Consider the following 23,022-nt stretch of genomic DNA (forward strand, 5'->3'; position numbering starts at 1 on the left):
CAACATAATACAAAATACACCTGAAAAAAATGTGCATCTACTTACTGTAAATTTGCTAACACCTTCAAGCTCCCCGAACCTCATGTAAGAGATGTCTGCCTTCTTTTTTCCAACATCCACATCTCCTGCATAGATTTGTTTTATGCCTGCACCTTTAATTAGAGGTACACACTCATCACATGGGCACTTTGTCACAAAAATCATGCTTCTTTCTTCTGGTTTTATTTCTTGACACCTACAAAAAAAATTATAAAATATCAGAAAGGTCGTTTGTGAAAGGGAAAGTTATTTTTTAGAAAAATCTTTAAACACTAAAATTGAGCTGTTTTAAAAACAGATTTATGATATTAATAATGATCATCAAGCCTTAGACTTGCTGAATTACTGAATGTTCAAAATATGTAAACCTACAAAAGTGTTATGATACAACCTGAACATGACGATTATTATAACTAAAAATCATTTATTGATTCTAAGTAAGAGGTTCAGTTTCAGATTACAAAATAGATGAAATCAGGAAGATACAGACATCAAAGAAAGAGAGAAAAATTCCCCAATGCTTTCTAAGTAAGTATGTGTTTAGAATACTGGAATTAGATTTGAAACTGATACCTTCTTTAAGAGTTAATCATGTCTGACTAGACACTAACTCATCTTGTTAGACAAATGACACAGCCCTATCTGGTACCTACTGGATATTCAATAAATGTTTACTAAATGAATAAATTAAATATTTAAGTTCTGTTTTGACTTATAGTTCCCTTACCCCTTCCCTATCATAGGATAATTTTAAAAAGAAAAGTTTCTATTTGACATATTCACACCTCTGTACAAAATGAAGCAAGTAAGTCTGTAATGAAGAGGACAAGGAAAAGAATGGAGGAAATTTTGGGTAAAATTTTGCATGCTGAGGGTAGTTCAGGACTAAGGACTGCTCTGGTCTGGGGCTACAAGGACTGACTTCCGGGTTCTGAGGCTTAGGCAGCTCTCAGTCAGCCATCTTCAATTCCTCCACTGCCAGCCTTCCATATCCATTTTCCTTGTTGAGACTGTTACTTACATTCACCTGGACTAGGGCAACAGAATTCTGTGCATCTAGTCTGTTCAAACAATACTACCTACATAATCTATAGAGTGTGGCTCTGTCAATGCCATTCCATTTCCCCACTGCCTACCAAATGAAGCATAAACTCAAAGTCCTCTCGAGTCCAGTCCCAGCCTGTCCTTGTGAGCTGCATTTCCCTTGTGTCCATATTCCAACCTAACTGGAATATTCATGCTCCTAAACACACCACGGGTTTTCCTACTTCTAGACCATTGCTTATGCTAGAAGCAAGAATGGTCTTCCCTTCCCTTCCAATTGCCTCAGTCTAGGAATCCTTTAAGCTCAGTTCAGATGCCAGTTCTTCCCTAAAACCTTTCCCTTGCACTCTCCCATTTGTCCATAGCAGCAGCAGAATGTCCGCAGCACTTTACATTTGCCCCTCCTACAGAATCCACAGCATGAGGTGGATGCTGTCTCATGTCCCCTACTGGATTAGAAGCTCTCCAAGGACAGGAGCCATGTCTTACACAGTTTTTTAATCCCTTAACCTTAATGGTAAGGTTAATGGTAAAGGCTGAGAAGTGTTTGTGACAATGATGTAAATTGATAGCTATAATCGTTAACAAAAGTTCTTTTAAAGCATTTGGTTTATTATAAAGTCCTGTTCTGAATACTGCAGGTCATTGTAACACAATGGTAAGTATTTGTGTATCTAAACATAAAAAAGGTAACGTGTGATGTTACAATGGCTACTTCACTCAGTAACAGAAATTTTTCAGCTCTGTTATAATCTTATGGGAACACGTTGTGCATGTAGTCCATCGTTGCTCAAAATGTCCTTATGTGGTATGTAACTGTATTAATAAATGTGTGCTCCAGATTTAGAAGACAAAGGAGCTCTTAACATCCAGAAATATGAGAGTCTGAGCAAGATCCCAAAGGATAAACTTCAAGTAGTTTCATATTGGAGAGAGGGAAGGGAAAAAAAGACATGCTCAACAAATGGGAAGGCCTGCAGAGGCATTAACCTCAGTTCAGGTCATAGCTTCAGGTCTGGCAGGACCAAGCCTTACCAAAATTATATTTCTGAAAGGAAACTTTCCTGGAATTTGAAAAAGGAAATAAATTGCAATTATAAGAAAATTAATTTCAACCAACACTTGCTACATTTTAAAGAAAAGTACACCAAGAAGGATTTCATACCTAAAAGTCAAGGCATTCTGTTCTGCATGTATGATGTATCTGAATTTCCGTATTTCTCTGTCTTTCTGCTTGTCATCCATGTGTGGGAAGTCAGCATACTCAGATCCAACAGGAAAAGCATTGTAACCACATCCTACGAAGTACATGGCACCTGTTCCATCACAACTTTTCTATGAGAGTAAGCAAATCAATGGTTAGTTTCAACATTCTGAAAAGGCACTTTGCAATGTATTTTTGAAGCTTGCTATCATACTTTGTATAATGAATATCCACTCAATTTTCTGTCTTTCTTTTTTTTTTTTTTTGAGATGGAGTCTCGCTTTGTTGCCCAGGCTGGAGTGCAGTGGCCCCATCTCGGCTCACTGCAAGCTCCGCCTCCTGGGTTCACGCCATTCTCCTGCCTCAGCCTCCGAATAGCTGGGACTACAGGCATGCACCACCACGCCTGGCTAATTTTTTGTATTTTTAGTAGAGACGGGGTTTCACCGTGTTAGCCAGGATGGTCTCGATCTCCTGATGTCGTGATCTGCCCGCCTCGGCCTCCCAAAGTGCTAGGATTACAGGCGTGAGCCACCGCTCCCAGCCAATTTTCTACAGTAAACTGAGTTATCAAAAAATATAATATCAGATCCTCCTACTGCAGATCCTTGTCAAAGCAAAATTCCAAGAAGGCTGACCACCTCTCTAATCTATAATCCTAAGGAAGTCCTTGTTTTTTGCAATTAATTAAATACTATCTTACTTAACTCACAAATTATTTCACTTGATTCAGATATTACTTCCCAAATAAATTATAAGATTCTGGAGAGCAGAAACCATGTTTTATATTTCTTTTCTATCCCTTCAACATGTTCGAGTGTTCTGTACATAGCAGATACTCAACAAGTGATGGTTAATTTGTTTTTGTTTTTTTTTTGAGACGGAGTTTCACTCTTGTTGCCCAGGCTAGAGTGCAATGGCGTGATCTCGGCTCACAGCAACCTCCGCCTCCCAGGTTCAAGCGATTCTCCTCCCTCAGCCTCCCAAGTAGCTGAGATTACAGGCATGCACCACTACGCTCGGCTAATTTTTTTGTATTTTTTAGTAGAGACAGGGTTTCTCCATGTTGGTCAGGCTGGTTTGGAACTCCCAACCTCAGGTGATCCACCCTCCTTGGCCTCCCAAAGTGCTAGGATTACAGGCATGAGCCACCGCGCCTGGCTGCGATTGTTAATTTCTTATGTGCTCTGTGCCATGCTACTGGTTAGCAAGTCGAAAACTTTTAAATACTTTAAACAGAAAATTTCTGTTGTTGGGCTAAAAATGTGCTACTGTGATTTAGTTGGAAAATAAAAAATGCATTTTCATCTTCAGTATTTATTGAACCTCTATTATATGCATATTATTATAGAACTTCTTACTTCAATGGCTTTCTTCTCTTTTAAAGAGAAATAGTAGTTAATATCAATGCTTTATCAATTATTAGAATGAAATATTTTATCAATATTGTGTGTGTAATAGTTTGGAATATACTATAAACCTCATAAATTTCAATATGTTATAATTACTCGTGATAATATCAACAGACTCATTACTGTAGCAGCTTCATAAAAATCATGTAATAGTAAGCAAACAAAAGCCTGCAAACAAAATATTATCTCATTAATAAATCTGTTTGAACATTTACTAAATGTCAAACATCATGCTGATTTATTTATTTATTTATTTAGAGACAGGGTCTCGCTCTGTCACCCAGGTTTGACTTCCTGGGCTCAAGTCATCCTCCCACCTCAGCCTCCCAAGTAGCTGGGACCACAGGCGCATGTCACTATGCCTGGCTAATTTTTTCATTTTTTGTAGCGATGGGGTCTCACCATGATGCCCAGGATTGTCTTGGACTCCTGAGCTCAAGCAATCCTCCAGTCCCAGCCTCCAAAAGTGCTGGGATTACAGGCATGAGCCACTGTGCCCAGCCATACTGAGTTTTATATGCATCATTTCATTTGATCAATTCTTGAAACAACCTAAAGAGTGATACTACTAATATTACTGTTTTACAGATAAGGAAACTGAGGACAAGAGTGACTAATTGTCTAGGGTCACAAAATGAGTAAGTAACATAGCCAGAATTCAAGCCCAGGTTACTTGACTCTAAGCCATGTCTCTTTCCATTTCACCGTGCTGCCTGCCGGCCTACTCTAGAGATAACTAGAAACTGACATTCTCCACAAAATTTTTAAGAATGAGATGTTAGGCCGGGCGCGGTGGCTCAAGCCTGTAATCCCAGCACTTTGGGAGGCCGAGACGGGTGGATCACGAGGTCAGGAGATTGAAACCATCCTGGCTAACATGGTGAAACCCCGTCTCTACTAAAAAAATACAAAAAACTAGCCGGGCAAGGTGGCGGGCGCCTGTAGTCCCAGCTACTCGGGAGGCTGAGGCAAGAGAATGGCGGGAACCCGGGAGGCGGAGCTTGCAGTGAGCTGAGACCCGGCCACTGCACTCCAGCCTGGGTGACAGAGCCAGACTCTGTCTCAAAAAAAAAAAAAAAAAAAAAAAAAAAAAGAATGAGATGTTAAGCCAAAAGGCTGCTGAGCATTCATGTACACACAAATGAGAGTTCCAACCACTGGCTAGACCTATGCTAGGTGCTGGAATACAATTGTAAACACGACAGAGAGTCCCTACCCTCATGAGCCTTCTAGTCTGGGGAGGGTAAGAAATTGGACAGGTAACTTTAACTGTGATGAATGTCACAGACAAGTTGTACAGAGCGCTATGGAATTTCTGTCTGAGGAGTCTAGTATTCTAGTAGGAGTTAACAGTTGGGGTAGAGGTAAGTAGAGTCAAGAGGTATTTTGAAGGTGGAATCCATTGCACTAGGTGATCGTATGTGTACAGTAACAGACGAGATGGTGACTACTAGCGAGGGAGAAGGTTGGCAGGGAAGATAATGGATGAGTTGAACTTGAGGAGTTTGTGAAACATCAAAGCAAATAGATTACTTTCTGTGAAGTCCTTGAGGCAAAATGTAGGCTCACCTTTCAGTCAGCTATATAGTTACTAAATATCTCTTGATTCTAGCCTCCTAACCCATCCCCACAACTCCAAGTCCTCATCTCTCTTTTATTAATCTCCCTATTTCCTGTCTAGCCCTACTTCATTCATTTATAATGCAAATCTGATCAAATCATTTCTCCACTTAAAATATTCTTGGACTGCACTGTCCAATACAGTCACCACTAGCCACATGTGGTTAGTCTAGATTGACAGGTGCTGCAGGTGTAAAATACACATAGAATTTTGAAGATTTAATATTTTTAAAATGCAGAATATTTCATTAGTAATTTTTATTGATTATATGATTAAATATTTTCTTAAAATTAATTCATCTGTTTTCCTTTTAAAAATATGGCTCCGGCCAGGCGAGGTGGTTCACACCTGTAATCCCAGCACTATGGGAGGCCAAGGCAGATGGATCACGATGTCAAGAGATTGAGACCATTCCAGACAACATGGTGAAACTCCATCTCTACTAAAAATACAAAAATTAGCTGGGCGTGGTGGCGCGTGCCTGTAGTCCCAGCTACTTGGGAGGCTGAGACAGGAGAATTGCTTGAACCCAGGAGGCAGAGGTTGCAGTGAGCCGAGACTGCGCCACTGCACTCCAGCCTGGCAACAGAGCGAAACTCTGTCTCAAAAAAAAAAAAAAAAAAAAAATATATATATATATATATGGCTCCTAAAAATTTAAAATTCAGTTTGAGGCTTGCCTTTTCTCTCTACTGGTTAGTGCTGTTCTGTAGTATGTCACTGCCAGGATAAAGTCCAAAATCTTTACATGGGATATAGGGTTCTTCATGGTCCAGTCCAATTTGTTGCTTACTCTCTGTGCCAAATCAAATGCATTTTCCCATATTCTCTCTCTCACCCCAATCTCTGTGTGTTATTCTCCTGGTCCCATTAACTTGCTCTGTCTGATTATATCCTCCTAATCTTCAAGAACATTAACATTATTAATATTAAGAATATTCAGGGCAGGCATGGTGGCTCACACCTGTAATCCCAGCACTTTGGGAGGCAGAGGAGGGTGGATTGCTTGAGGCCAGGAGTTCAAGACCAGCCTGCTCAACATGGCAACAGTGGTGGTACATGCCTGTAGTCTCAGCTATTCAAGAGGCTGAGGCATAAGAATCACTTGAACTCAGGAGGCAGAGGCTGCAGTGAGCCAAGATTGCACCACTGCACTCCAGCCTGGGTGACAGAGGGGGACTCTGTCTCAAAAAAAAAAAAAAAAAAATTCACCAAGAATATTCATGTTATCCTCCTGGTCCTATTGACTTGCTCTATCTGATGAAATTACCTTATTCTTCAAGAATATTAATATTATTAACCTTAATAATATTCACCAAAAGTATTTACTCATTTTTCTAAGCAAAGGTTCCTCCTCTATGTTCTCATGATATCAGTTATAATTACACTTACATATCAGTTATTTTTTACTTCTACATCTCCATCACTAAACTATGAGGCCATAAAATGTGATCTTTAATCCCCAGCATTCACTGTGGCACAGTGCCTAACCTGTAGAGAGTGTTTAACAAATGTTTGCTGAATGAATGCGTCTATCTGGAAGATTGTTGAGGGAATGAGCAAATCTTTATAGATCTTCATAAATGCATCATTACAAAAATATTAATCTTAATGGTCAATAACCTGTAATGCACCAAAGACTGAACTATGTTTAAACAAAATCCAGGTTAAATATTTAAAGAATTGTTTTCATACTTACAGATTTCCCTTCTGCCCAAATGACTGCCCCAACTCCTGTTTTATGATCCTCTGAAAGATATATGGCATTTAACTCAGTAAAAATTATGATGTTAGTTTTAGAAATATATTTTTCCAAAAATAATAAAAAAAACTTGTATCGAAACATACTTCATAAATGCAGCAGCAATCCTTGATATCTTCACTAATTACAGAAAAGTATTAAACACTTTTAAGTATGGAATGTGGGAGCTAGGTACCAAATAACTAGACAGAGTCACTACCAACTCAGTCACACATACGTATGTGGAGGCCACTAAATGCCAATGTCCACAGTCAGTTCCCTCAAAGCTGTAGCCAGGACTAAGTGCAACTTCATTGATTCTCCATTAACAAGCCAGTTTCTAAACGACTACTTCTGATAGATGATAAAATTGAATAACGGTTTCAGAACTAATGGATTTTGTGTAATAACTGTTCACAACAACCAAATTTGTCTTTTCTCAGTATTATTTATACTCTAATCATGGAAAATACATCTTATGAAAATGTTCTTGCTAAGAAAAAAGTTCAAACTTCTCATACAAACATAAATAAATCTTTATGGATCTATCTATCTATCTGTTGCTAGAAAGTACATGAAGAGAATTCTGATTTAAACAAAATATTGTCCTTTCCCTGACTTTCAGTTTACCTTGAGGGAAAAAGAATGCAAGTTAATGACATCTTGCCCATTTCTAAATCAAATAGCAGAAGTTATAAACAAACATAAGATTGTAATTTCCCTGTAGAACCAAAACCTTTGCAAAAGTAAAGCTGTACTTCTTAAAACCATTAATCTGAAACAGAAAATTAAAAAACATAGAAATTCTACATATTAAGGATTTACTTTTTCCTTCTATACAATGTTGAGTTTCAAATTTCTAAGACAAATTACACTAATTAGGAAAACCACAGTATTTATCAAAATCTTAATAAGGGACTTAGGTAGTTAAGTGGCACATTTACACATAGAAAATAACAATTATCTGTGAACTTACCCTAGGGCATTTTCATTTTGGGGAGGATTAACTGAAACTGTGGTTTCACCCTACAATTTCCTAAAAGAGAATCCCTCCAATGATAACATTTTTAAATACCTACTTTCCAGTAAAGGTACAAAAGAAAATTTGTGCCACAATTGCATTAAAAACTACAATGAATGTCTTATTAAGAGGTTAACTTTAAAACAGTTATGATACTCTAATAAAATTTCCCATCTCAAATTCAAGCAAGCTCTGGTTTTCAAAATTATACCACAAAGCATTTGTATAACTTATGTTAAACATGTTTATTCATGATCTCATTTTTACCCTAAAGGTAAAGCAGATAAAATTTCCATTTCTAGACGCAGAAACAGGCAAAGAAATATACTAAAACTTAGCCCTCCGGATCCAACTTGCTTGGCCTTTACTCCACCTTGCACCATGACATAAAGAATTCCTTGACACAGCCTGGCCAACATAGTGAAACCTCGTCTCTACTAAAAATACAAAAATTAGCCAGGTGTGGTGGTGCATGCCTGTAATCGCAGCTACTTGGGAGGCTGAGGCAGGAGAATTGCTTAAACCTGGGAGGTGGAGGTTGCAGTGAGTCAAGATCGTACCACTTCACTCCAGCCTGGGGGACAGAGAAGGACTCCATCTCAAAAAACAAGAAAAAAGAAATCCTTGACAAAAATTTCCATTTATTGAATGCCTGTTATGTTCCAAGTACTGTGAGAGCTGAGGATGCAGTGGTGAGGGAAACTGCAGTCCCTTCCTCATATGACTTACAGTTGGATGGTGAAGGAGAACAGCAACAAGGAAACAAACAGTACTTTATGTGCTGTGCTCTGAAGGAAATGAACGAGGCTGAACGGCAGAGTGCATGGGATGACTTCCTTCTATAGAGTAGAGGGAAAAGGGATTTTGGTGTAAACAAAATTGGGTTCCTTCCCAGACCTTTAGAGTTTAACATGAGTGGGCAAGAATACAAATTAATGGCTTTATGCTCATTTCTAAGGTAAGTGGCAGAAGTTATAAACATAAGATTATATTTGCCTGCAAAACCAAAATCTTTAAAGTTTTATTTTTGCATAAATCTAAAATGAAAAAACAAAACCAGAATAAAAATTCTCCCTATTAAGAGCCCCCTTTTCTACCATCAACACTGCATGTTTTTAATGTTATGTTTCTTAGTCACAGAAGCCACTTTTTCTGTTTCAGCCTGGGGACAGACTAAACCTTGTTAGGAGGGAAAAAAAAAATGTGATTTTTCCATCAGCATGCAGCTCTACTGCCTAGCTAAGGTTGGTTACATCAACAGAACATTCTTTACTACTTGTCTTTTAAAATAGGAATAAATTTTCATCCATATAAAACAGATTTGATGTCACCCAGCACCCAGGCTGGTGACAGATGAGGTAATTTCTCAAAAATCTTTTCATGTCTATAATTTTTACAGAAATTGCTCCCTATGATCTAGTCATTCACAGGGTTTTCTCTGTACAACTTTGAAGGAAAGGTCAACTTACGATCACTGAGTCAAATTCCTGGGGCTCTTTGATCACTGAAAATCAGAGGGGAACTTTTTGTTCTAGAACACAAGTGTGGTTATTTCAGCTCCCAATCCTGTGGTCATGTCAGTGTCCAAGGTGCTCCACAGACCTCTTGCATCAAAATTACTGGATGCTTGTTTTTAAAATTAAAAAAAAAAAAAAGGCAACTCCTGGCTTCCATGGAAGTCCCCTAAATCAACCTCTCTGAGAGAGGCAGGTAAGACTTAGGAATCTGCATTTCTCCTGAGCTCTACCTTGATTCTCAGGCATACTCATATCTGAGAACCACTGAGTTCTGTTTTAAAAGTTAACTTTTTTTATTACTCCAGCCTACTCTCATCATCAGCACTGTGGTCCAGGAGGAAAGCGTAATCCTTAGCTTTGGAAAACACCTAATCTGATGAGAAAGCAAGACATGAAGAGATCACAACTCAGTACTTAAACCAGATAGATAAGACGTGATGCCTTCCTCCTGCTTTTTCCCCCAAGAATCTAAACACATTCTTTCCACTTTTTTGCCACCTCCAGGTATTCTAGAAACATACTTTTGGAACTCCTGGCCTCAAGCAGTCCTCCTGCCTCAGTCTTTCAGTGCTGGTATTATAGGTGGGAGTCACCGCACCTGGCTAGTAACATACTTTTCATGACATCTCTATGGATCCTCTTTATTCATCATTCAAAAAGCAATTATAAGCAACTACTTTCAATTCATTTTAGAACTCTGTTGTTAGAGGTTTTGGAATTCATTTTAATCATATGTACATTTTTAAATGAAATGGTATCTCCATCTATTAATCAGGGAGAAATGAGGTCATCAAACCAAACTGAATAATGTGAAATTAAAAGCTTAATTGGAAGCACACTGTATCATAGGGATATCCACCAATGTTAAATGAGATACATATATAAATCACCAAGCTCAGTGCTTGACACATAGTAGGTGTTCCATAAACTGTCATTGTTATTATTTATCAAGGAAGAATTACAGGTCCAGAGTCCCTGATTTGAAATCTCTTACATCAAGTTTTTTTGAATTTTGATGCACTTATTTTGTGATCAAATCTGACCCAAAGTGAGTTATTTATAGCCCTCAATTATTCTGCTGAGAGAAAATATTCCTACTTTTTTCACTCTGTATGTATTAATGTGATTACAGGGTACTGTCCCAGGCCCCACTGGGAGTTCTATATAACAGTATATGTACCATATTACCTTTTAAAAATCTGGATTGGGCATTGGTGGCTCATGCCTGTAATCCCAGAACTTTGGCAGGTTGAGGCAGGAAGATTGCTTACGCCAAGGAGTTTGAGACCAGCCTGGGCAACACAGTGAGACATCTCTACAAAAAATAAAAAAGTGGCTGGACATGGTGGTGTTCTCCTGTAGTACAAGCTACTCAGGAGGCTGATGTGGGAGGATTGCTTGAGGCTGAGAGGTTGAGGGCTGCAGTGAGCCATGAGTGCCACTGCACTTAGCCTGGGCAATAGAGTAAAACCCTGTCTCAAAAAAATAAAATAAAATCTGAAAACTTCTGAATTCCTTTTCATCTGGCTCCAAAAATTTTGCATAAGGGATTGTGGACCCTTTATCTTTGGATAAAAAGATTTGTTTTATCCATTCAACACACATTGTGTTTAGTGCTAAGGAAAAAATGATTAAGACATGGTTTCTTCCCTGGAAGAGTGCACAGTGGAGTACAGTGAGTGACAGAGGAGTTGCACCCTATTCAGGATTTGAGTTCCATGTAAACAAACAAAAAAAATCACCAACAATTAACCTTGAAAAATCTTTTAAATTGCCCATCAAGTGCATAAGCAGGGCTTTATGTACAAAATTCTGCACAACAGTGGATATATTTATAATATAAAATATAACTATAGAGTAATAAAGAATATAAATGCAAATGTATACATACTGCATCTTTAAACACTGGAATCATAGCTGGTATGATAAGGTGTTGTATAGAAGCAAGAGGTACTAAGATCCAGTAAAACAACAGCAGATTCACATCTCCCTCTTACTCTGGAACACAGGGAGGGTTCTGCTGAATTCTAATTAGTGAAGGGTAATTAGCGAATTATAGCTACAACAGCTGTTCCCATTTATGTTTTCTGTCTTTTTGAATGGTTTACAGAAAAATTCTTTACAAAGCTGGAGTTGGCAAAGAAACAAATATATAACCCACAATAGAAGATAATTACATGAAACCAGACTTTTACACAATGCAATTGCTTGGGGTCATATAATGTGTGCCTACAGAATTAAAATCTTTAATAAGAATTGAGCAATTATTAACTCTGCTGAACATCAGAACACCTTGTAGAACTTTTAAAAACATAGACCTTGGCCATATTTGGTTAGGGACATGGTTTAATAGGTCTGGGTTGGGGTTTGAGCATCTGTACTTTTTATAAATGTTTCAGTGGTGATTCTGATTTGCTGCCAGCTGAGAACCTCCCTTCTGTTGACTACTGCAGACCAGCAGCATCTGTAGAGACCCTTTCTGATGACTTTCTCTTCTTTCTTGGGATAATTTTTAAATCCTACTACAGTACACTCCTCAAACAAATCTTACTCTACTGCTCCTCCTGCCCATGTTTTTCCCCTTTATTTCAAAGATGCATTTTAAAAAGTGATCATGATTCTATGTTGAGAAATCTTACATCAGGTAAGATGTGAAAATACTGTTCCATGTTTGGAAATAGAGATGCCGTCTTTTACCATAACAAAGAATAATTCCAAGTAATATTTTCCTTTTCCAAATATACAACTTAATAGAATACAGTAAAAATGTTTGATTTCTCAACTTGCTGATTGAAGACATACCAGCAACTGGAAGAATCTGCAATAATCACCATTCCTTTACCTTGATTCTATTAGTTATTTTGAATTAATGTTAAAGATTTTTAAAACTTTTTAAGTATTCAGTACATCAAAATATTGAAGAGTTAACAAAAATGAGTAATTTTGGTTTTCTCCTTTTTCTTTTTATTTTTTTGGAGACAGAGTCTTGCTCTGTCTCTGGAGCTGGAGTACAGTGGTGCTATTGTAGCTCACTGCAACCCCAAATTACTGGGCTCAAGCAATCTTCCTGCTTTAGCTTCCCAAGCAGCTGGGACTACAGGCACGCACCACCACACACCACCATGCCCAGCTAATTTTTTTTGTATTTTTTGTTAGAGTCGAGGTCGTGCTATGTTGCCCACGCTGGTCTTGAACTCCTGAGCTCAAGCGATCCTCCTGTCTCAGCCTCCTAAAGTGTTGCAATTACAGGCATGAACCACTGCACTGGGCCTCTCCTTTCTCTTCTTGTCCTACCTTTAGTGGAGGGCTCAAGGAACAGTGAAATCATAAAATCAAGAAGCAGAAAGGGCCTAGATTAATGAGGCCCTGATGTAGAAATGTGGTACTGAATATAAAGCCACAAGGAATCCCAAAATTGCTGGGAGAAAGAGTTGTCTACCTAAGGGACTCACTAACTTCTCTATACTGTATGAACAGCAAAACTTTAGTAACTATGAGTAAATGAACTCTACTATAAATGAGACGAACACTTCAGAGACAAATACAACCCAACCAATCAGCCCCAATTTACGATCTATGTAACTCACCAGTTCGATATGCCAATAACCTGGCCTGAACCATGCAGTGCCTTGCAATTTCCTGTGGCAAACTTTGATTGTGAATTTCATTAATTTGTTCTGGATTGCTACAGTAAAATCCGAAGTGTTTAAAGTTCGGCACACTGGAAGCTACTGTGGCCAAAAGTAGGATAAGGTCTTTCATGTTTTGCCTTAGATTGCTAAAGTATGGATTTTCACACAGGTTCTCCAAACCTATAGTCATCAGTATTTGCTTATGCATTTCTTCATTTGAAACCAAAAATAACATTTCATATTCTTTTATTCTTTCTTGTTTACATTCATAATAAAAGTCAGTGTTAGCATCCGGCAATGTTTTTGTAATTTTTTGAATAAAGTCACATTTGTAAGAGGTCTCCTCTACAAACTGCACCATATAACACACCAAAGGTTGAAGTAAGACACACACATGGGCCCGACTGTTTGACTTCAATCTTTCCACTGCTTTGGCATCTAACTTTGCATCTTCAGAACTAGAAGCCTCCGTAAGCAAACTTATTTCTGGATCAGCAGGCCAATATGAAATTCGGTTAACTCCAGCTGAAATACAAAATATGAAAGGTAATTATGAGATACATACTGAATTTAGGGTTTTCATGATAAAATCCACCCTATCATTGCAGTATATCTAGAACCCTCAATATAATAAATGTCTATTATCAAGTCACCTATTATGTAGCCTGAAGGTTGGCAAACTACCACCCACAGGCCAAATCCAGTCCACTGCCAGTCTTTGTACAGCTCACAGGTTAAGAATGGGTTTTACATTTTAAAATATTGGACAAATCAAAAGAACATTTTGTGACACATCAAACTGTAGGAAATTCAAATTTCAGTGTCCATAAATAAACCTTTATTGAAACACAGACACACACACCCATTCACTTATATAGTTTTGGGGTGCTTTCGTGTGACAGAGTTGAGTAGCTGTGATGGACACCACATGGCCTGCAAAGTCTAAAATATTTATTATCTGGCCTTTTCAAGAAAAAGTTACCCAGCCTCTAACACAGTTCCTGGGAATGCATTTGTGGAATTACTGGTGTTGTGAAGTGTGATCCCAAAGCCCAGCGCTAAAACTATATACTCAAAGAGTCCTCCATGGTGCCATGGCTGTTTTTTAAAATGTTACAGGGAACAACTAATATTGCCTAGAGTTTTCTATCTGGAATAAATACTTCTTCCATGCATTAAAAATGTTCCTGTCCACAGACTGAGAATTCTTCTGAGAATCCATTCTAGGAAAATATTCTAAATATAGAAAAGAAATCTCATGCATGCACAGCATTCTTTAAAATAGCAAGCAAAAATGTTAAATAAAAAACCAAAACCCAAAAACCTAAATGACCAAAATAGGGGAATGTTTGAATTAATTATGGTCCTTCTCATAATAAAACAGTTATCAAAAATGTCCACAAAGAATTTATAACATGAAAAAATTCTTATGTGATGTTGGGATGGTGTTTGAGGAAAGAATTTATAACATGAAAAAATTCTTATGTGATGTTGGGATGGTGTTTGAAGGGCAATATTAACTTTCCAAAGCTCACAAAATTAAAGACAAAACAACAAACTAAACATCATTTTTCAATCAGTGTGACAAAGGAAAGGTTAGTAATGTTTAATATACAGAAAATATTTCAATTCATTAGAGCACATATGAATTGACAAGAATAAGGCCTAAAGAGAGACAAAAGGATATGAACAGACAATTTGTAAAAGAGAAAACATAACAGGATAACAAACATGAAAAAAATATTTTAATTTATATTTGAAATGGAACGATGAGATGCCTTATACATAGTTAAGTACACAAATGTTCATCAATTAATGAACAGTTTACAACAAAGAGACCCCTTTGCTATTACTGCATGTCATTTCAGCTAGGAGAGACTTTTTTTTATGATTGTACCCAGAAGCAAATAGAAAGATAGCCCACAAAATGTTCTACCCTTCAAAATAATTGATGAACTAAAAAGTCTAAGTTAAACAAATGAACATTCTATCCACTCCCTGGTACTCCTGACTCACTGTGGCTTATGCTGCAAAGCAATTTTGAAGGCTGCAAAGCAATTTTGAAGGCCTCAAACCTCATATCAGAGTGTTTCCTCTGGTAGCATTTCACCTTCCCTCTGTTCGAGTTCTCATAATCCATTTCCTAACCAGCAGTGATGGTAAACCTTGCATCTAGGCATCTTAGTTGCTCCCAGTAATCCTGATTTAAGAAGAGGGGGAAAATCCTCTTTAGACAGACATTTGTGTATTAGTGGCAAATGCTAAAGCACAGTTTCTCAAATTTTTTGATCTCAGGATTCCTTAACACTCTTAAAAATTATTGAGGACCACAAAGAGCTTTTATTTATGTAAAATATATCTACTGATATTTATTGTACTTGAAAATTAAAACAAAATTTAAAATATTTATTAATTCATTAAAAATAACAATAATCTGTTATACATTAATATAAATAACATTAGCTTTATGAAAAAAAATTTCCAAAACAAAAACTTGTAAGAATGAGATTGTTTTAAATTTTTACAAATATCTTTAATATTTGGCTTAATAGCAAAAGGAAAACTAATAGTTATCAGTTTCACTGGAAAATTAAGAAGAATGGAAGGACAAAACTGAGCAGCAGAATTCATATAGACATTTAAATTTAAATATTAAAAGCCCAATTGAGATTTTCAGGGAGGGTTTGTTTTGCCCTTTGGCCTCATGAATGGGTTTCATGAATGGGCTTCGGTGGCCTATAAACTCTGTAAAATTCTATTCTAAATTTTGCACATTTATTTTGTTCCGGTTAATTCCAGAAGACATGTCAAACATTTTTCTTACATCATATAATAAAAGTACTTAAATAAATTGACAATTATAAAAATAGATCAGTGAAATGCACCTTATATTTTAATAAAAAATGTTTTCAGAAATAGATAAGTGAAAGCTGAGTGTTTCTTTGATAGATTCCCCTGTACTATAGGAGTGATAATTGCAGCTATTGCAATAGTAGTAATTGTTAAATGGATACTAATGAATAGCATAGCATAGTGGGTAAGAGTTTATATAGCACAGGTTCTGGAATCAGATTAAGTAGGTTCAAATACCAGTTCTGCCAGTAACTTAAATAATGTTTATTAATGTTTATTAAATTTAAATAAAACTAACTTGCCAGCAAGTTAAATAATGTCTCCCAGTCTCAGTTTCCCTATTTGTAAAATGGGGGAAATAATGGTAGCTAACTCATAATTCATTATGAATTCAGTGAGTTAAACTTGAAAAGACTTATTACAGTAGCTGGCACATAAAGACTTGATAGTAGTTTATATGGATGCTATCTCATATTAGCATATATAGAATTAATAGTGTATCACTATACCTTTTTTTTTTTAATAGAGACCAGTCTGTCACTCAGGCTGGAGTGCAGTGGTGACATCATTGCTTATTGTAACTTCTAACTCCCATACTCTACCAATCCTCCTGCTTCAGCTTCCAGATTGGCTGTGATTGCAGGTGTGTACCACCTTACCCAGCTACTTTTTTTTTTTTTGGTAGAGACGGGGTCTTGCTATGTTGCCCAGGCTGGTCTTGGGCTCCTGGCCTCAGGCAGTCCTCCCACTGGCCTCACAATGTTAGGATTGCAGGTGTGGGCCACTGCCCCTGGCCTGTACTATGCTATCAATTCCATATATGGAATGGTATTTTCCCTTTCAGAGCTCTTTAAAGCTCTGCAGAAGATTTACATGTGTTTATAGAGCTAAGAGAAATCAGAGAATGGAAACTGAGTGTGTAATAGAAATTTAACTCTTCATGTTATATAATCATGCACAATTTCTATCTTCATTCTCTGAAGTTACCTAGAGCACCATCACAGCTAGGAAACGTCCATCGTGAATTACCTTATTTCCAAAACCAAGTAACCAAATAATTGTCTCAAGAGAGGAAAGACAAAACTGTTACAAGCTAAAATATTTGGGGATTTGTGTGGCTTGAATAGGGCACCACAAAGTTTCATAATGCCTGATCTAGCCCTGTGCCTAACAGTTTATTTAAATCTTAATGCTAATGTTAATTAGTTCCCAGGTGGTTGACCTTATAAGAAAACACTGTGGTATTTTAATGTGGTAAACATGTGAAGGCCTATGGCTCAGTTAATCACTCCCACAACTTTGAGCTGTGGGTCTTACTGGTGGAAGGAACTGTAACAGGTCTTTGCTCTTGTCATTAGATATCAGAGAAATGAAATTGGTTGGAATTGTAAGCAGTGAATAGATGTGTTGTTAGAATGATTCCATCACTTATACATTGCTTAAAATTCTAATAAAGTAACATGCTTTGTAAAAAAAAAAAAAAAAAAAAATTGGCTTAATAGAAAACAGCTGGATGCTCAAATTTGCTTCTGTTTTCAATCTGTTGCAATATGTTGTTTTCACTGAAGTACATGAAAATGATCTGGCCTCATACAGATATGTGGTTGAAAAAGGAGTATTTTCGGCCAGGCGTGGTGGCTCAAGCCTGTAATCCCAGCACTTTGGGAGGCCGAGATGGGCGGATCACGAGGTCAGGAGATCGAGACCATCCTGGCTAACATGGTGAAACCCCGTCTCTACTAAAAAATACAAAAAACTAGCCAGGCGAGGTGGCGGGCGCCTGTAGTCCCAGCTACTCGGGAGGCTGAGGCAGGAGAATGATGTAAACCCGGGAGGCAGAGCTTGCAGTGAGCTGAGATCCGGCCACTGCACTCCAGCCCAGGCGACAAAGCGAGACTCCATCTCAAAAAAAAAAAAGAAAAGAAAAGAAAAAGGAGTATTTTAACAGCCATTTCAGACACTTGTGAATATTCTTCTTTGGCACTACATAAAAATTTGACAAGGGATAGTTTCTTAAATGTTAGTTACAACGTAGAATCTGAAACCATATCAACAAACTTTTTGAACTGTTAGGTTAAAGTCCATTGGTCTGTCTTGCACTTAGAATGGCTTTTACTCATGCATGATTTTGTAGCATTGTCCATTGGTCATCTGGAAAACAATGATTTACTGATTCCACAATATTAAAAAAAATCCCATTCATTAATATCGCCACCAATCCCATCAAAAGAGTCTAAGTGGTAAGATGCTGTCAGGCTCATAATGGAGAATATGAGTTTTCCAAAATTCTAATTTTCACTTGATAGCTCAAATTTTATCACTGGCAACAAAAAATGTCAGTTGTTTATCTGAAAGTGACAGGTTCACTATAATTTCAAGAAAATATCTGCCAAATATCCAAGTCTAACCACTGTCAGTTCATGATATTCCATTAAAAAAGTAGATAATTCAGTCTGTAACTCAAACAATCACATACATGGTTTTCCTCAAAGCCATCTTCATATCTTAGGTCTGTAGCAAAAGCACTTTATACCCACCTCCTGTTTCCTCACACAGAATATTAAAAAGATGCAGACTCGGCCGGGCGCGGTGGCTCAAGCCTGTAATCCCAGCACTTTGAGAGGCCGAGGCGGGTGGATCACGAGGTCAGGAGATCGAGACCATCCTGGCTAACATGGTGAAAACCCGTCTCTACTAAAAATACAAAAAACTAGCCGGGCGTGGTGGCGGGCGCCTGTAGTCCCAGCTACTCGGAGGCTGAGGCCGGAGAATGGCGTGAACCCGGGAGGCGGAGCTTGCAGTGAGCAGAGATCGCGCCACTGCACTCCAGCCTGGGCGACACAGGGAGACTCCGTCTCAAAAAAAAAAAAAAAGATGCAGACTCAAGTTGGGATTTAATAAAATTAATACTTTTTACTGTTTCATCAAGGACCTTCTTATGTAAAACTGGTTTTCTTTTTTCCCCTCTGAGTACAGTGAAGAGTACAATGACTACCTGTGCGGTATGGCACCACTGTCTTGATTAATGATATGGAAACAGGCCGGGTGTGGTGGCTCACGCCTGTAATCCCAGCACTTTGGGAGGCCGAGGTGGGCAGATCACGAGTCAGAAGTTCGAGACCAGCCTGACCCACACAGTGAAGCCCTGTCTCTACTAAAAATACAAAAATTAGCTGGGCATGGTGGTGCGCGCTTGTAATCCCAGCTACTTAGGAGGCTGAGGCAGGGGCATCACTTGAACCTGAGAGGCAGGGGTTGCAATGAGCTGAAATTGTGCCAATGCACTCCAGCCTGGGCAACAGAGCGAGACTCCCTCTCAAAAAAAATAAAATAAAAATAAAGATACGGAAACAGTAGTTTTACCTATCATTGTTTTGGGACCATTAGTATGAATGTAGTGTTTCTGTTTTTGCTTTCTGGGACAGGGTCTTGCTCTGTGGCCCAGGCTGGAGTGCATTGGTGAGGCGGGATCACAGCTCACCGCAACCTTCGCATCCCAGGCTCCAGTGGTCCTCCCACCTCAGCCTCCCAAGTAGCTGGGACCACAGGCACACACCACCATGCCTAGCTAATTTTTCTATTTTTAGTAGATAAGGGGTTTCTCCATATTGCCCTGGCTGGTCTCAAACTCCTGGGCTCAAGCAATCCACTTACCTCAGCCTCACAAAATATTGGGACTATAGGCATGAGCCACCATGCCCAGCCTGAAGGTAGTGTTATTATGAAAATAACATTGACATCGTGGACCATCAGGAGTCTACAGACCACACTTGGAGAACCACTGTGCTACATTTGCCTTGTAACTGAGGTAACAGCAATTCTAACTAAAGTAATCTAGCTATAGCACGGGGTTCAGCCATGCTCCCTTCCTAAGATAACTAAATATAATACATAAGCCTAATCTAACATAGCAATTTTGCTTATATATTGTTCAACACCAATATACAAGCATTTCCATTGTAGATCCTTCCTGACTTTCCATACTTCATTATCTTTCTTGTCAGGATGAAATGTCTTCAGACATCAAGCAGTGAACTGCACTCTCCTATTCTTCCCTCTAATTTGTGGCTCCAAGGCTATTAAGACCGCTTTCAGCACAGTTAGCTCAGCACAAAGCACAACTATCTTTTCTTCATTTTTCTCCCTTGATCTAGAACAGATCAGCCAACAAATGTTTTGGTTCTTTCACATTCTTTCATTTCTGTATCAACATCATCATCTGAATCCTATTTTATACCTTACCTAATGCAATGGTCTACTAATCAAGCTCCCAATCTCTAATGTCTCCCTGTTCCAATTCAATAACAGCAATAACAAAAATTTCAATCATGTTACATCTTTCTCAAGAATCTTCAATGTCTCCACATTGCCTACAAACAGGAGCTGCAGGTCAGTTGAACATGAGAGATAAAACACATGTCCAATCTGCCTGGTTAGTTGGGAAAAGGAGAAAAAAATGCCACCACCACTTTCATACCTATTTTCTCAATGTATTGGTAATTGTAGTTGAGAATATAGAATGCAATCACTACCCCAGATACCTATCTGCTCAAAACACTTGTTGCAGGCCAAGAGGTTTCTAGCCACATGACCCATTTCTTCTAGAAGTTCTGCCATTTATAGCTCAAGGCACTGACCTTGACATAGATCTGATCATTACTCTCAAAGCTTTGATGTAAATAAAAATAGCTCTTTCTCACAACAGGCCTAGGAACTCTGTTCTATAAGATAAAGTCCAAAGGCCCTACAGTTCTTCAAAGTTCTCCACTATCATTATAATTCATCTGCCACTATTCTCCAAGAATAATTCTCCATTTCAAATACTAACCCTAGAACTTTGCTTCTTACAACTTGATGACTCCATATGCACTGTTCCCCCTGACCAAGAATGTGTTCCTCTTCCCCTACCTATGACTCATCAAGACCAAGCTTAATCCCCAGCCCTTCATAATATGGCAGTCTGCAGGGATCACTATTTCTCCTCTAAGACCAAATATCACTTACAACCTGTATCACTGATTTGGTACTAGATAATGCATCATATTAAATTGTTATTTTGGTCCCCAAATAACACCTTGAGGGTAAAGATTAGGAAGCACATTAGTTTTTTTGTTTTTTGATCTGCCATGATGCCTATGCAACAGGATGCATACTTTTAAAATGAAAGAATGGTTGGCATATACCTGGGTGCAAAACAGAATCATAAGCACAGAGAGGTTTAGTGAATAGCCTGGTGTGGATGGACGGCTATACATTAAAAATTTGTGTTCCTCCTTCCAAAATGTAGAGTAGTCACTGAAAGACAGTTGCCCAGTGGGAACAACAGTTCTCACAACGGATGAGAACAGAAATGATGTATATGACTTCCAGGTCAGGGTTTTAAGAAGCAGGTTCACCCTCTCTACTCATTCTTTCTCAGTCTGCCTCTGGATACAGAGGACTCAAAGCCCTAGAAATGACAACAGCAATGAGACAGAAGATGCCTAGCCCAGGAATCAACCACATGGAGAAAGCTGCCTGCTGTTTAGCAACACACGCGTTGGACTATTATACAAATGATAAATATCTAGTACCCTAAGCCACTGAAATTTTGTTTTGTTATAGCAGTTAGCATTAGTCTACTAAGTAATTAGTCTACTACACTAATTACTCATCATACACTGAGGGTTATTTAATAGGTTAGTAGACATGAATGACATCAGAATCCATGTTTTCTGATGTTTACTCTTATAATGTATCAAACTATCTTCAGATATATATTTATATATTTTTTATTTTATTTTTTAGAGACAGGGTCTTGCTCTGTCACTCAGGCTGGAGTGCAGTGGAGCGATCAGAGCTCACTACAGCCTTGAACTCCTGGGCTTGAGCAATTCTCCTGCCTCAGCCTTCTGAGTAACTGGGATTACAGGTGCAAGCCATAGCACCTGACTTTCAGATATGTATTTCTAAATTATCTCTGTGGTATTTAGCAAATGTGTTCCCACCACTGCTCTCAGACAAATGCTCTTTCCTTCTTCTTTTTTTGGAGACAGGGTCTTGTTCTGTCACCCAGGCTAGAGTGCAGTGGCGCAATCATGGCTCACTGTATCCTCGAACTCCTGGGCTCAAGCAATCCTCCCACCTCAGTCTCTCAAGTAGTGGGGACTACAGGCATGCACCACCATGCCTAGCTAGTTTATTTTTTGTAGTGATGGGGTCTTCCTGTGTTGCACAGGTTATTCTTGAACTCCTAGGCTCAGGTGATCCTTCTGCCTTGTCTTCCCAAAGTGCTGGGATGACAGGCATAAACCACCATGCCCATCCCAGATAAATACTCTCAATCCCCAACAAACCATTTTCTGCACTTACCATTTACAATCATTTTCAGACAAGCAGAACATGGTTTTCTGGAAAAATAAAGATCACAGTTTTTCAGCTTTGACCCATGTTTAATAAGAGCAATCTGCCCGGCATGTAAATCTTCACTAGAACAGTGGAGACCAACAATTTTCATGTTTTTCACCACCACAAGACCAGTTCTCTTTACCTACATTAAGATATAAAATAACAGCTTATTAGTTATAACACCTAATAATCACATTATGGATTATACTTGAATTATTAATAAAATGGAAGTTTTGTTTAATTCTTTATCTAAACAGAGTTTGTACAAAGCACATTTCTCATTAGATCCAAAAAGCTTCTGAAACTTTAGTGTTGACTTTAGGCCAGAAATTTTCTAAACCTAAGCTCTACTAATCAAACGATTAAGCATGTAATTATCATTAATTTGTTCTAGTGAAAGATTAGATACATTATAACCTAGTAAAGGGCAAGAACTAGGTCAATTTGACTTGTTTCCTATAGCACTGAGTGTAGTACCATTTAGTATTAAGCTTCTAGATGGTAATAAAGAATATAAAGCCCTGATTTTACACATGGATAAGTAAAGCCCA

At 38.2% G+C, this 23,022-nt stretch overlaps 1 protein-coding gene across 3 annotated transcripts in view; it reads right to left on the bottom strand.

Moving 5' to 3' along the window:
• CDADC1 (cytidine and dCMP deaminase domain containing 1) overlaps nucleotides 1–23,022 on the bottom strand; it is a 50,416-nt gene that overhangs the window by 13,682 nt on the left and 13,712 nt on the right. The window contains exons 2-7 of one of the 3 annotated variants that reach the window (XM_033176886.1): nucleotides 22,436–22,473; nucleotides 15,248–15,431; nucleotides 13,187–13,756; nucleotides 7,020–7,069; nucleotides 2,249–2,418; nucleotides 46–235 (exon numbers count right to left, since the gene is read on the bottom strand). In XM_033176886.1, coding sequence (XP_033032777.1) covers nucleotides 46–235; nucleotides 2,249–2,418; nucleotides 7,020–7,069; nucleotides 13,187–13,756; nucleotides 15,248–15,371 — 1,104 coding nt within the window. In that variant the 5' untranslated portion in view covers nucleotides 15,372–15,431; nucleotides 22,436–22,473. Of the gene's footprint in view, nucleotides 1–45; nucleotides 236–2,248; nucleotides 2,419–7,019; nucleotides 7,070–13,186; nucleotides 13,757–15,247; nucleotides 15,432–22,435; nucleotides 22,614–23,022 lie in introns of those variants that run through there. The other 2 variants (XM_033176885.1, XM_033176884.1) reach the window with 2 other exon arrangements.

The sequence above is a fragment of the Trachypithecus francoisi genome, unplaced genomic scaffold (assembly GCF_009764315.1).
Source record: "Trachypithecus francoisi isolate TF-2019V2 unplaced genomic scaffold, Tfra_2.0 Lachesis_group18, whole genome shotgun sequence".
NCBI lineage: Eukaryota > Metazoa > Chordata > Mammalia > Primates > Cercopithecidae > Trachypithecus > Trachypithecus francoisi.